Here is a 15426-nt window from a genome sequence, read left to right on the forward strand (position 1 = left end):
TCACTTCGTTGGGACTCATTGTAGAGGGGCAAGGGAGACTGTGGAAATGAAAAGCAGTTGACCAGATTCAATACGCTGTTTCTGTTTCCTCCAGAGAGCTCAGAATTTATTATGCTCATTCCCAAAGGATTTTTTTGAGATAATATATGAAGGGCACGGAGCATTCAAATCTGCTAAGTACAAATTATTAAACACCAAATAAGTATTATTTGAAACAAAACCTCTATATTAAAAGAGCCGAGGTGGTGGTGCAGTGGGTAGAGTGCAGTACTGCAGGCCACTTCCGCTGACTGCTAGTTCAGCAGTTCAGCGGTTCAAATCTCACCTGCTCAGGGTTGACTCATCCTTCCGAGGTGGATAAAATGAGGACCCAGATTGTGGGGGAGATATGCTGACTCTGTAAACCGCTTAGAGAGGGCTGAAAGCCCTATGAAGCGGTATATAAGTCTAACTGCTATTGCTATATGCTCTAGTCAGGTTGTAAGTATTCAACATATGGGGTTCGTATTGAAATCTGTATAATTTTAGCCATTTTAAATGTTTTGAAAGGCAGTATTTTTCGTTATTAAGACACTACCAATAGAATGGCTTGAAAATGAGCAAAAGCCAAGCTGCTGGTATTCTGTTTGTGACATTTTGTCTAACGTAACACGTAATGTAAACCCATGGAATATTAAGAAAGAACCCAAAACGTATTGTTTCATTTCTTCTCAGAATCATTGGTGTTCTTTAAGCTATGTTTTGGGGCAAGGCAAAAAAATTGCAAAATAGCTGCTGAAGCAAAAAAAAGGTTTTTACTACAAAGCCAAAATCTATTAGGGAATTCAGTACTATTGATCTGTTTTTGAACCCTGAAGAAGCAACATGTAGGAAATTATGATTGGAGCCAAGGTGGCGCAGTGGTTAGAGTGCTGTACTGCAGGCTACTTCAGCTGACTGCTAGTTCGGCAGTTCGGCTGTTCAAATCTCACTGGCTCAAGGTTGACGCAGCCTTCCATCCTTCCGAGGTGGGTAAAATGAGGACCCGGATTGTTGTTGGGGGCAATATGCTGACTCTGTAAACCGCTTAGAGAGGGCTGAAAGCCCTATGAAGCGGTATATAAGTCTAACTGCTATTGCTATTGCTAATTGAGGAGAGGTTGAAGTGGCATATGTTCAGTCTTCGGTCCTGTTGCTTCCTCAAGCACTGCTCTGCTAACTGCTCCTAGATGGAATAAGTTAGACAAAACGGTGCCAAAGCAGTTGAGGGTATTATGTATTTACATATTATGTATTTTGCATTTTGTATTGATGGTTCTCAAAATTTGAACTTGGGGCCCATTTGTTCAAAGGACTGAGGATTACTGTTCAATCTCTCTGCCTTCCAAAAATCTAGACAGGTAGTCCTCAATTTACAACTTTTCGTGTATCACCATTTTGCACACTTTTGATGATTACAGCATCCCCATGGTCATGTGATCAAAAGTCAGAGGCTTGGCAACCCGCTTATATTTATGACAATTCCAATGTCCCTTTTTGTGACCTTCTGACAAGCAAAGTCAATGGGGAAGCCAGATACACTCAACGGTGTTACTGGTTTGTACGGTGATTTGCTGAATCAGTGTGGCGAGAAAGGTTGTATAACAGAGCGAAACTCATTGAACAACTGTCTTAGCAACAGAAATGTTGGGCTCAATTGTGGTCATAAGTTGAGGACTACCGGTACTTTGCAAAACTACCTTGCTATACCTTTACAAAGTCTCAAATGTTAACCACATTACTAAAGGCCTTATCTGAAAATTGAGCTTTTTTTAAAAAAATTGCTAAGCAACCTTGAATATTTATCTTTGTTGGCGAAAATATTTTTTCAGTGACCACAATTTTACCCATAGTTTGATGAAAAATTAAATTATATTTGTATAAAATATAACAGCAAATCAGATATCGATCCACTCATTTAGTCCTTTTCATTTCAGGCAGGATATCACATTTTTTTTTCCAAACAACATTTGTACACAATATGTGAAAATATTATTATTAGGTGGAAATTCTGTACTGTCATCATACTTGCTTCCTGGTTTCCTGTGCCCCCCCCCCTTTCTTTTTTAAATAAATGCCAATATTGGTTGGTTAGCTTTAGCTTACCACTACTGTTATTCCCAGTGTATATTCTCTCAACGTGCTGTTTTTCAAGCAGAAAAATATATCCCTCATTGCTTTGGAGAAAATGAGGAAAGATGGAGGGCAGCGCCGTTAGGTGGATGCTAGAACAAATGCAGGTAGTCCAAAATGTTTAACTCTTGAAGCAGAAAGCCTTAATGGCACACCCTCCATGGTGAACAGCACCACTTGAGATACCTACTTAATTTGTCTCACAGTAGTATCAAGCATTTATTCCTGGCCTGGGAGTATGTAAGAATCCTAGAACCCTTTCTTATCCTTTTCATGTTGGGTTCCCTTAAGACAGTGGTCTCCAACCTTGGCAACTTTAAGACCTGTGGACTTCAACTCCCAGAGTTCCTCAGCCAGCTTTGCAAAGCTGGCTGAGCAACTCTGGGAGTTGAAGTCCACAGGTCTTAAAGTTGCCAAGGTTGGAGACCACTGCACTAAAGAGCTTGTATTTCTTCAACTCTGAGAGTTGAAGTCCACAAGTCTTAAAGTTGCCAAGGTTGGAGACCACTGCACTAAAGAGCTTGTATTTCTTCAACTCTGAGAGTTGAAGTCCACAAGTCTTAAAGCTGCCAAGGTTGGAGACCACTGCCTTAAGCCAATCAAAACTTTCGTTGTGGTTTCCTGTGTTAATTAAACCAGATTGATCACCATAGCACCACTAGGAAACTAGGAGCCGATTTGCCAGGACCAGATGTGGAACTTTCAAGGTTTTCCAGAATGCTCATGGTGTGAGGGGCTAGGGGAAAATAGCATGTAAAGTCAGTAGATTCAAGGTACGGTATCTGGGCCATGTTCAATGTAAGGTGACTACTCCCTTCCCTCGTTTAATAGCAGGTTCAGAAGACTAAAAAAAAGTCTTGAGAAGAAAAATATACTTGAATGGGTTAAAGAATAGTGTGCAAAGGAGAATTGCCTTTAGTGAAGTGTAGCATGTGAGGAAAAAGTCTTCGGGGTGACCTACATGAAGCAAATTAACTCTGGTTACTCGGAGAAAAACAGCAATCTTTTTACTTGCTTTTTACAAATTCCCCTTTGGAGAGCATTGGAAGCAGTGGGCTTCCTGGCTAATTGCATTGCCGGCAGTGCCGAGGTGGCGCAGTGGTTAAGAGTGCAGCACTGCAGGCTACTTCAGCTGACTGCAATTCTGTAGTTCGGCTGTTCAAATCTCACCGGCTCAAGGTTGACTCAGCCTTCCATCCTTCTGAGGTGGGTAAAATGAGGACCCGGATTGTTGTTGGGGGCAATACGCTGACTCTGTAAACCGCTTAGAGAGGGCTGAAAGCCCTATGAAGCGGTATATAAGTCTAACTGCTATTGCTAATTGGTCCTTGTCAGTTCAGATCATTTGAAGTTTACCGTCAAGCGATCCCTGAAATCATTCTGAATGCATCCAGAATTATAATCTTTTCTAATTGCGATTATCCCAATATACACATATCAATAAATACAGATGGCATTTCTATATTTTGCTATTAAGTTTTAACAATAAATAAATAAATAACATGAATAAGTGCCCAGGGGGCACGAGGAACAGGACAGGAAAAACTATACAGATCACAGCCTGATGTACTGAGGATTCTGTACAGGCCTCAGTGGAAATACCTGCTTTTCTTACGATGAACGGCATTCCCTAGATTGTGCTTCCACCGCACCTTTCTCATTATTACCTTTTACAGGTAGTCCTTGACTTGTGACCACAATTGAGCCCAAATTTTTAATTGCTAAACAAGACTTTGCTAAGTGAGCTTGGCCTAGTTTATGACCTTTCTTGCTTATAGTTGTTAAGTGAATCACAGCAGTTGTTAAGTTAGTAGTAACATGGTTGTAAAGTGAATCTGGCTCCCCGTTGACTTTGCTTGGCAGAAGGTTGCAAAAGGGATCACATTAGATTAGATTAGATTTAATGAATTTATAGGCCACCCAATCCCGAAGGACTCCGGGCGGCTTACAACAAATACATTTTAAAAAGTAAAAAAATGAGGAAACACAGATTTAAAAAAAACCACATCATACACCCAGTCTAATCGGGGCTGGACCTCAGTCATGAGTTCAACAGCCCGAGGCCTGCCGGAATAGCCAGGTTTTGATAGCCTTTCGGAAGGCCATGAGAGTGGGTAGGGTCCGGATTTCTGGTGGTAGTTCGTTCCATAGGGTCAGAGCAGCTACAGAGAAGGCCCTCCCCCGGGGAGCCGCCAGCCGACATTGCCTGGCTGACGGCACCCGGAGAAGGCCCACCCGGTGCGATCTTAAGTGCCCCGGGACACTTCAACTGTCATAAATATGAACCAGTTGCCAAGTGTCTGAATTTTGATTGCGTGGCCCCAGGGATGCTGCAATGGTCATAACTGCGAAAATCGTTCGTATATCACTTTTTCAACGTCGTCGTATCGTCACTGAATGAATGGTTGTAAGTTGAGGACTACCTGTGTTAGGAGTTCAACGTTAGACTCCCAAACACCTGGGCCTGCTATTACAAAGGGTTGACCAAGGTAGCAGATACCATGTTACGCTGTGTCATTTCCTGGGCTTGCCTACTGCCTTTTAGGTGGGCAGAGGGCTTTGGATGATAGGTTTACATGCCAAACCCCGTTAATGTTTTCATGTGGCATGGAAGAATATGCCATTTTTTTTATTTGACGTTAGGCAAGAAATCTGGGGACAGCCCTTGTCTCCCCACCCTTAGTCTAAGGCCGCATCGTACTAAGCTACACTCCTCATTGTGTAGCTCTGAAGTTAAAAACAAAGGTACACAAACTTTTTCAGGCTGTGGTGTCAGAGAAAAATTTGATGTAGTTTAATATCAGTTAAACACAATTCATATGAGTACTTTCAATATATGTAATAACTTTCCCCTTATATCACATGAATTTTTTTTTTTTGGAAAAGCTCTGTATGCTGAAGGCTTTGTGGAATTACATGCAGATCTGGAGCCACACTAGTTGTGTACTCCTTGCATAAATATGGTGGGCATATGGTGGGCATTTCCTTGTCACCTCAACACAGAGCAGCAGTTGGCAATGTTTTTAGTGCTGTGGGGGGGAGATTTATAATATTGATAATATACTATCATAATGACATAGTAGAAGTGGTTGCTTTCTCACAATCTCAATTGGATTCTGGGTGCTTCCACATAAGGATCTTGTGTAGTTCGGCAGGTTCATATGTGTGTGATCCATGCCAGCAGCTGGATTTAATAACATACCAATTTTATTTTTGCTTCAGCTGCGGTTTTCTCTGAAACAGCAGTAAAACCAATCCCTCCAATGTTGTAGCTCTATGGAGCTTGTGGGAGCTTGTCTCTCCAGTTCCTGAGGACTTTCGGGGAGAAAGATGGTGTGAAGCCCATCACGTTCCTTCCCTTCTCCCAGGAACTGTTTACGTTTCTTTGCATATGAACAAACAAATATCACATAAAATAAAAACAGGAATGGGGGTGGGTGGGTGAAAGACATTTTAAAAACCTTTGCATTTGCATAGTGTGCACGTAAGGGCATTTGTGTTTCTCCAGGACCTCCAATAAGTAATTCAGGGGCGGGCAGTGATTTCTTATCCCTTTGCTCTCATTTTTTGCAAGTCCAGTACAAAAAAGCAGGGATTGTGGAACATCTTGGAAGTGAAAAGAATGGCAGTGTGGAAGTCCTCATGGATATTATTATTTTTTAATTTTTAAAAACGGGTTTAGTGGGCTTCAAAGGTAGTCAAAGTGAAGTGAGATAAAAGATCCTCAATATGAAACAGCAGAGCAGGTTTTTTTCCCAGGAACGGAATCTGGCAGCAGATCTAGGGATGAGACATCTTTCCTACTAGGCATGCTAAAAAGCTTTTCAGCCCCGATTGTGCTGGTGACCTTACAGAATTTGATTTAATTAGTTGGAATGTTAACATAATGGAGCACATTTTAATTCTAGTTTCAGAATTGGAAGTAAGTAGAGTATGCTTCCTCTGTGACAGAAGAGACCAAAAAAAGCATGTTATGTGAAATAAGTTTGTCCTTTCAGAACTTATAGATTTGCTGTGTCTATTCTAATTTTTGAGGTAAAATGTATTGATTTAGTTATTAAATTTATATGCCATCCAAAACGTTCTAATGTGTAGAGCAGGACTTCATTATGATTTTCATCTGTAAAATAACTTACCTAGAAAAATCTATACATATTAAAGATGGGCAGCCAGACCTCTGGAGACCCCGAAAAGCTTTCCTTCTAACTCTTAATCTAAATTATGTCTCTCCTTCCAAACAGGCACATAATTAAAGTTATCAGACTTTTTAAAGCAGGACGTTGGGCCAAAATGGATTTCAAAGAACAAGCGAAGCTTTTAGAAAAATCTATCTTTACAATGCACCTCACTGGGCAGTCATTCCCATGTTTAAGCTGCAGAGGCTGGGTTCACACATCATATTGTTTCTAAACCGATCCAGTCCAACCACATAATGGTTAGTGTGATGCGAGAATCAGTCTCAAAGAGATATGAAGGGAAATGGTTGTAACTGCCAAGGTGCAAAGAGGTTTGTCAAAACTGCTGTTACTCAGCAGTAAGAATAGAGGAATAGAACAACTTTTGGGCATATTTTGACAGATCATGAAGTGAATCAACAGAGGCCCATGTTGCTTGGCCTATTAAATAGTGGAACTCACCTTGCTAGGTCTCTTAACCTGAAATGGTTACAATTTTTTTTAATGTAATTGTGCTGATTTTTTCTTTTCTTTTTTTTATGAAATAAGAGAACTAAAATCTTCCCTGTGATAATTTTGTCATCCAAACCAAGAGTCTAGATATAAGATGAGGGGAAGATAGCAGAGATGCCTCCTCTTCTACCAGTGTACATCCATGCAAATATCATTAATATAATTTGATACATATATTTGTGCCCTAACACTGAAAGCAGATGTGCAGGTTAGTAGTGACAATACTTTTTTTTTGAATTAAAACATGTCTCAGACTGCAAAATACAGTTCAGAATTCATTTTAGATCTGTCAACTTGTCAATACTTACTAGTGGGCAGAATTGTACAGGTAAAATTAGAGGAAATGTTGTGTGTATATAACTTAGAGCAGGGGGTACTCAACTCATACAAATATTCATTCTGTCTGTAAATGATACTTTTTCAACAAAGTCAGCACTACAAAACTTCACATTTTTTTCTACCTTGCTCCACTCTTGGAAAATATATTCTGTGTGTATACAGAGGTCGAGATTACAATCCTAACTTTCATGCCTTCTTTGTTGACAATGGTGGCAATACATTTCTAGAAACAACACAAGGTATTTTTGTTCCCCCCAGGATCAAATCAACAAGGACCTTCAATCTGGGGGACATGGGACATTAATCCTTCCCTCATGGTATCACCTCGCTTTCTGCCTCTTAGCTATAAAGAGTGAAAAGGATATTAAATATGTGTTCTTTCATGGTTTAAGGGGCTATTTTTATTAGAGAACTGGTGCTAGGTGGAAAGAAAACTCCTACTTCCACAACTGCCATTTAGATTAAAAGTAGATGTTAGGAACTTGGGTCATGAATTTCACATCTGGTTTTCTTTGTTTATATTTGGTCTTGCTTTTCATTAAAAAGAACCACCCAGGAATTTTGCATTTCATAGCATTTCATATGTATATTAAAAAAAATCAAACCCAAACCGAACAAGAAAATCCCCAGAAAAAAAGGGAAGTGGAAACAATTTTTGACACAAAAAGTGGTGGTGGTGGGGTAGGATCAGTCTGAATCCTTATCCCAAATCTCAATTTCCACCCACAGAATTACACCCCCAACCCACTATCCCAAGCTGTCCCATCGGAAAGAAATTCAGAAGCATACATTTCAGGGGACACACATCCGTCTGTCCTGTGCCCCCCCACCCAGCCCTCCCTCCCTTGCTGTAGTCTCAATTTCTTTATTCATTTCCCCCTTTAAAAAAAAAAAACAACAACAACTTTGTTCATGTCTCTTTCCAGAAGAAGCATTCTGGAAATAATCTGTTCATTTGCCATATTTTTTTTCAAATATGGTTCTCCATGGGGTGGCCGTAATGCTGGCCAGTGATTAAGGCCATACTGTGGTGGCAAGACCGGAGGAGGGTTAAGACGAACAGTCTTCTTCAGTGGCAAAAGTAAACATCAGAGTCCTTTGGAGGGAAAAAAAGGTGGGGGGAAACCCCAATCTCTGCACTAAATTCATCTGGTTCTTCCCCATATCCTGCCCCCAATCCCAGGCTCTGACTCTTCCATCTCCTGAACTAATATTCCCCCCCAGTTCTTTCCCTGACATGTAGCCCTCTTCAAGCGTCCCATTTGCCTTTCTCACACAATGCCGGCAACGATGCCTCTTTTCCAGGAATCATTCTCCAACATTTCCTTCCCCCTAAATCTTTTCTCCCAGCCCATGCCTCCCAATCCCATCCCATAAGGAGCACTCCATTGCAAACGGTAACCATGTCCATGTCAGCGGGATCAAACTCTATGGCTAGGAATTGGTCAGGTTGAATTTGGAGAGTTCCTGCTTCAGAAAACGCAACAACAGGGCAGGTGGGTCATATAACTAAGTATGAACTCAAACATAGTTTCTCCGGTTCCAAACCCCAAACTCTATTCATATTTTGGGATGAAGAGAATCAGGAAATTAGATTCTATCTTTTCACTGCCCTTGCTAAAAATTAGGGGTAACATTTTCTCTCCCAGTTGTGTAACCAGTACACTCATATTTTCTTTTACAAGCTGTCTACCTGCCTCCCCACATTTTCCTAGGTCTGATTTCCATTGTAGGGTTTAGAACTAGGGTGCCTTTCCTAACTCAATAGACACCCTGTCCTCTTTCTATCAATAATCCAAAGACCAATAACTTGTCTGCTGAAATAATCCTGAAATATGGGACACTGGATTTGGGCAGGTTAGCATCTTACTTAAACTGTAAACATCTCCCAACAGGTGCAGAAAATGCTGTCGTATGTGGCATGGATAGGATTTACTGATGTTTCACATGTTTTGAATGTTTGCAAGTAGGAAGGGGAGGGGCTACAGAAATACATAAACCTCGTTTGTTGCCTTTCATCTTAGCAGAGAGAATATGTACTATGAAGCTGACGTCAATGAAACTGACATCAGGCCTTATGATTTCCACGCAGCCACCCTACATTCATCTGCAGCCTTGAATGCATTCTGCTTTGCCTATCGATATATCGTTTCCCACTCTTAAGGGAAAGGTTTCTTCTCCCCCACCACCGCTACAGGCCTCTCCCCACCAAATGCTTCTCCTGCATCTTCTTCCTTGCATTGTTCCAGAGTGACAGGGTCTACGGGGGTCTTGGATTGGTTGCTGCCATGGCAACTGAGGTGGAGTTTCCAAAGCTCCCTGGTTACTGCTTCTGACAGACGAAGAGCTAAGTCAAGGCTAACTCAAGGCTCGCTCCATGGCTTCCCCTCGAACAATTCTTCTCTGCTGCTGCCTCCTTTCCTCCACACCCTCTCTCGGCCCGTTCCTCCATAGCCCCACAAATTCTGAGATCACGTGGAATTTGTTTCATTGATGGAGTTACTGGATCAGAAAATTAATCTCCCTTAAAAGCACATTCCATCAATAGGGACCCCTTTTCATTGTCACCCTTTAGCTCCAAACAAAAACCACTGAGTGCAAACTATTTCTGCTCCAGTAAAGTGGAATAGTTTTGGCTTCGCTCTGGGAGACCAAACCCCAAATATCTAACTCTGGCCTACTTTCAATGCAATGATGGGCATTAAGAAGCTAGGGATAGAGTTTTATAGGGACAGTCTTAAATGATTTGATAGAGTTTGGGGATTATAAAACCAGGAAAGCATAGAATTATTTTTTTTCACCTCTTCTGAGAACTGATGGGAATACTACTAGTGACCAAATACTGTTTGGCGTATGGCTCTGGATTTACCCCAGAGGAACACAGACCAGAATCCAGCTCTGGTTCTCATAGCAGCTAATGGATGGTTTCGAGAATTGCCCTTAGACAAACAGAGAGATCGGAGTGTTTGTGATACAAGGACTCTGGGAGACAGTGACCCGTTGCAGGGGAAGAAAAACCTCATGTGACATATAAGGAAAAAGAAAAACAAATCCAGTTGGCGTGCGTGTGTGTGTGGGGGGGGGTGCATTCTAGCCAACCTTTTAGCATTCCTTACATCACACAGTAAGGCTCTCTGGGCAATTCAGGCTCTGTCCTCCAGCAGGGAATGTGGGCAATCAAGCCTTTCTTGAGGTCTTTGTTGAGTAGAAAGCAAACTATAGGATTGACAGCAGCTTGGGCAAAGCTCATCCAAACAGCTGTGGAGAGGTAGCGATGGGGGATGCTACAGGCTTTGACAAATACCCTCCAATAGCAGGCCACAATGTAGGGTGACCAGAGCACCAAGAAGAGCAAAGTGATGACGTAGAACATCCTGCCTAGCTTCTTCTCAGCCTTGAATTCTTCCATGCCCAGCAATCGCCGGTTGGCAGCGTGGGCGTTCTGCCGTATGCCCAACAATGTCGGAGGCATAGGGCCACGGCCAAAACCAGCAATCCAGTTGGCTGCAGCTTGCCCAGTGGCTCCAGGTCCATGGAACGTCCAGTTCTGGCTGATAGCTGGAACCATTTGGACAGGCTTCATCTTGCGATGGCGGTACTCAAAGAGCAGCAGCTTTATATAAACCACGTGAGTGGCAAAGATCAGCACGGCTAGCATCAGCATGAAGCCCAGGGTGTCGTTGGCTTTGAAGTAACGGTGCTCAAAGATGCACTGGTCTTCCTCGCGGATGAACTTGTAGGTCCCAACATCGAAGACAGGCGGGAAGGCCATCGCCACTGACAAAGTCCACACCATGCAGATGACAGCGATGCACGTCCAGAAAGTCATGCGCTTGGCATAGAAGCGGTGGTGAGCCACAGCCATATAGCGAGTGACGCTGATGCAGAAGAGGAGGAAGGCAGCATGGAAACAGAAGAGAACAGCCATGAAGGCCACAATCTTGCAGCTCAGTACGCTGTAGGTCCAAGCAGAGCCGTGGCGGATCGAGACGAGAACAAAAGGGAAGCAGACAGCTGAGCGGATCACATCCGCCAGGCACAGATCCAGCAGGAAGTAATAGGGGGCCTTGTGGAGGCCGCGCTCTTTCAACACCAGCAGCGAGAGAGACAGGTTCCCCGCTAGACTCACACAGATGATGAAGCCCAGGAGTAGCAGCTTGGCGTAAGTGGAAGCTGCACTGGGTGCTGAGCCATGGCCCTCTTCAGTCTCATTGGCACTGGCCATCTTTAGGCCGGGGAAGAAAAGGGGGAACCTGGGTCAGCGGCAGTGTGCCTGGTGATGGCCCATGTCCCCGGTACTAAAGGGAGGCATTGTCTGTAAGGGAAAAAGTAGGGAGAAAAATACAGAGAAGAAAGAATTAATCAGTTGTCATAGACATACAATAACTTTTACTCACCATGCGGAAAGCAAATCCCTAAGATTTTTTTTATTCTGGAATAATCAACATCTCACTATTCAAATGAAAGATGACTCAGTCTTTATAGGAAAAATCGGGGGTGGGTGGGTTGTGGATTGGGGTGTTTTTTTTAAAAAGAAAAAGATAGCAATAGCAGTTAGCAATATCAGTTAGACTTATATACCGCTTCATAGGGCTTTCAGCCCTCTCTAAGCGGTTTACAGAGTCCGCATATCGCCCCCACAGTCTGGGTCCTCATTTCACCCACCTCGGAAGGATGGAAGGCTGAGTCAACCTTGAGGCGGTGAGATTAGAACCGCTGAGTTGCAGATAACAGTCAGCTGAAGTGGCCTGCAGGACTGCACCCTAACCACTGCGCCACCTCGGCTCTTATGCGGATGATGAAAATATCTGCACAAATTAATATTAAAGTGATCTCCAGGACATTTTCATGTTCTGAAGATTTGTAAAGTTGCAGGGTGTTTGAGAGCTTGGTCGGGGTTTGCGGGGAGGGGAGACCCTGGTACCAGATGCAACTAGCAACACCGAAATGCTATTTCTGGCCTGTGGAGGACTCAGTCAGTTGTGCCACCCTGAACATCGTGAATTTTCTTACACACACACACACACACACACACACACACTCCGTTTCTCTCTCTCTCCCCCCCCTCCTCTCTCTCACACACACTCACTCCTGCCCTAAAAGCTTTTTATACATAATATTCTCCTTTAATCTCACAATACTGCAATTAAATTTAAAAGAGACAATTTATTAAGCCGTGATGTCATTAATCATAGTTCATTGCATGTCATAAACTATGCGATCCTCCACAACTCTAATTTATAAACTGTATTTTATCAATTGAATTCCTGGATTCATGTCCAGTTAATCCATAAACACTTCTTTTTCAAAACAAGCCATGGCTTAGTAATATGTGAATGCAGTCATTGATTGGCTTAGTAGGATTTTACATATAACGCAGAGGTGGGTTCCCACCAGTTCGCACCTATTTGGTGGAACCGGTTTGTCAAATCTACCGAACCCGTTAGAAGAGGTTCCACCAGTGGACCCGGAAAGCAGGCCACACCTACAGAAGAGGTTCCAAAATTTTTTGAAACCCACCACTGGTCCTTGGATAGGATTATTCTACACTATCATGCTCCTATTTATAACACTCAGTGCCTCTGTGAAAGGTAAGGATGACTACTGCGTTTGTGGTGCAATCAGAACATTGCGTGTGTTGAAGTTGTTTTAACGCAAACCAAAGATGCCTTTTAAAAAACAAGTTGACATCATATTCTTATGCATGCCGGTGCTGTGTGTGAGGTAATTTAAGCTGGTTCTGACAAGTGTCGTCGGCATCTTCATATCCGGTCACATGGGTGGCAAGCCACTCCCATCCGGTCACATGGGCGGCAAGCCACTCCCACAAAGGAGGCCACACCCACAGAGTAGGTTCGAACAATTTTTGAAACCCACCACTGATATAACGATAACTTTATAAACTGGTTCCTCACTGATCAGGGAACCTCCCTTGTCAGCTGCAGTTTCTTATTCTATAGAAGAAGAATTTCATCCATTCACTGTCACTTTAAGTCAGTATTGGGAACGAACGAACGTTTATAAACGTTTATAAATGTTTATAAAATGAGAAGGATTGTTTCTATCCTGGAAGTATTTTGCATTAGAATTCCTCTGAGATTGATCAATATTTTTTCCCCCACAAGACCTCATTTCCAAACTTTCCAAAAAAGTCAAACAGTCTTCAAAACTAGCCACTAAGATAGGCCTGGTACAGATGCAAACGACAAGAAGACTGAGAAGATCTAGGATTTATCCACTCCACACATAAAGTTACATCAAAAACAAACTAATAGTTAGGGGAGAAGGGAGATAAGGCGCAGTCAGAATTCTCAGAAGCCATAACTTCTAAACTGGTGTGGAATAAATATCTGTTTGTCATTCTGGAGTACATGGTTTTTGGGACATGTAGTTAAAACTGTAGACACCAGTCAGAGGTGGGTTCCTACCAGTTCGCACCTATTAGGTAGAACCGGTTCGTCAAATCTACCCGACCGGTTAGAAGAGGTTCCACCAGTGGATCCAGAAAGCAGGCCACACCTACAGAAGAGGTTCCAAAAATTTTTGAAACCCACCACTGCTAAAGGGTTAGGGGTGCAAGGATCTTGTAACTTGACAGCTTTAAGACTTGCATGCTTCAATACCAGAGTTTCTGAATAGCTACTTGGACCGACCTAAGTACTAATTCTTAATTTCATATCCAGTCACATGGGTGGCAAGCCACTCCCATCTGGTCACACGGGTGGCAAGCCACTCCCACAAAGGAGGCCACACCCACAGAGTAGGTTCGAACAATTTTTGAAACCCACCACTGACACCAGTTTCCTTGGGTTTCCCATTCTGCCAAGCTGCTTCATATATTTTGAACTGCATGGAGTCATCGGAAACATAGAAGAGAGGTGTTTATGTATTCAGATCTGTCTGGGAAATAGTTAAATCTTTATAAATGCAAAACTAGGAGTTAATATATGTTACAATTATTGGGCAAAATTCCCAATTTGGGGATGAAGACAATTAAAAGCAATGCCATTAGTCAGTAGCAACAGTTTATAATTCTGAGTTTTTCCAAATTCAAAACTTTTTTTCATTCACAGCAGCTCATTTTTATTAACTCTGTGGGAATTAGTACCACTATAAATAAGTAAGCACAAATGGACATGTTTACAGATTTTTCCCCTCTGCAATGTGGGAATTGCTCAGTTCCTTGGCCAGCGTTAGATGATTAGGCAGATCTGTTAAGAGGAAGACAGAAATCTACCTTATATTGAGTCAGATCGTTCATCCAGCATTAATGTATTAGATTTAAATGGTCTGTTATAGTAATTGGCAATACGTCAGACAGGTGCCTTTTCCTACCAGTAGAATGATACAATTTGTACTTTGGTCTATGGAAGGGATTTTATCAGGAACTGCATATCTATGAAGATTTTATTTATTTCCTGAAATGCCTTTTCTTAAGCAATTCTGAATGAAAATCAAAGGCCAAATCCCTGTTCATAGTTGGTCACTCCAGAATAGGAAATGTAAATGTAGTACTGTAAGAAACAAATTAAATATTTATCTTCCTGTGAATCTTAAATGTCTACTAATACACGAGGCTTCCTTTTACATGAGCGATGTATAATTTAATAGTTGGCAGTCTTGATGTTGAGGCTACCCTTGAAAAATCAGTAGGGCCAGGACAAAAGCTGACATTTGTCTTATTTCATTTCCATTTAAATTATGTCTGTGTTTGCTCATTTGTATCTCCCCCCCCCTCTCTCATTAAGACACATGCAAAAGAATTTGATGACTTTTCTAATGCAAATTTGAAACCATCCAATTATTATAAAGGGCCAGATCAGTCTCTAAAGGATCAGTAATCAGTGAGATGGATGGTTGCCTTTTATAAAATGCTTCTTACATAGTCATAGGTATGTACATAGTAACAAAATCATCACAATGCCCACAAGTGGAAAAATCAGGAGTCAGGTGACACTTGTTCCAACTAACACCTTATATTAAAAGACCCAAGTTTATGTTTTTAATAAAAAAAAAAAGTGTTAGTTGAAAAGGTGTTACTAGACTCTTTCTGGTGTTTTGCTATCATACATTCTTCCTACAAAGCAAAGCAATTATTGACTGAAAATGCCTGAAATTAGGCCGGGATATAATTTTTAAGACAAGCTACTATGCAGTTTAATTCTAAAAGGGCATCACATTTTGTTCTTCTTCGCTCATTGTTTATTTTTCCATCTCCCTCTTCAAACCTCAGTCTTGTCATGTCCTC

The 15426-nt window shown here is 41.9% G+C and overlaps 1 protein-coding gene across 1 annotated transcript; it reads right to left on the minus strand.

Moving 5' to 3' along the window:
* Positions 1-5041: 5041 nt before the first annotated feature.
* On the minus strand, positions 5042-11480 carry GPR173 (G protein-coupled receptor 173). The gene has a single exon (XM_032208651.1). It carries the CDS (start codon positions 11401-11403, stop codon positions 10291-10293), a length of 1113 nt encoding a protein of 370 aa, XP_032064542.1. The 5' UTR covers positions 11404-11480; the 3' UTR covers positions 5042-10290.
* Between the last annotated feature and the right edge of the window lie 3946 nt (positions 11481-15426).

The sequence above is a fragment of the Thamnophis elegans genome, chromosome 2 (assembly GCF_009769535.1).
Source record: "Thamnophis elegans isolate rThaEle1 chromosome 2, rThaEle1.pri, whole genome shotgun sequence".
Taxonomy (NCBI): Eukaryota; Metazoa; Chordata; class Lepidosauria; order Squamata; family Colubridae; genus Thamnophis; species Thamnophis elegans.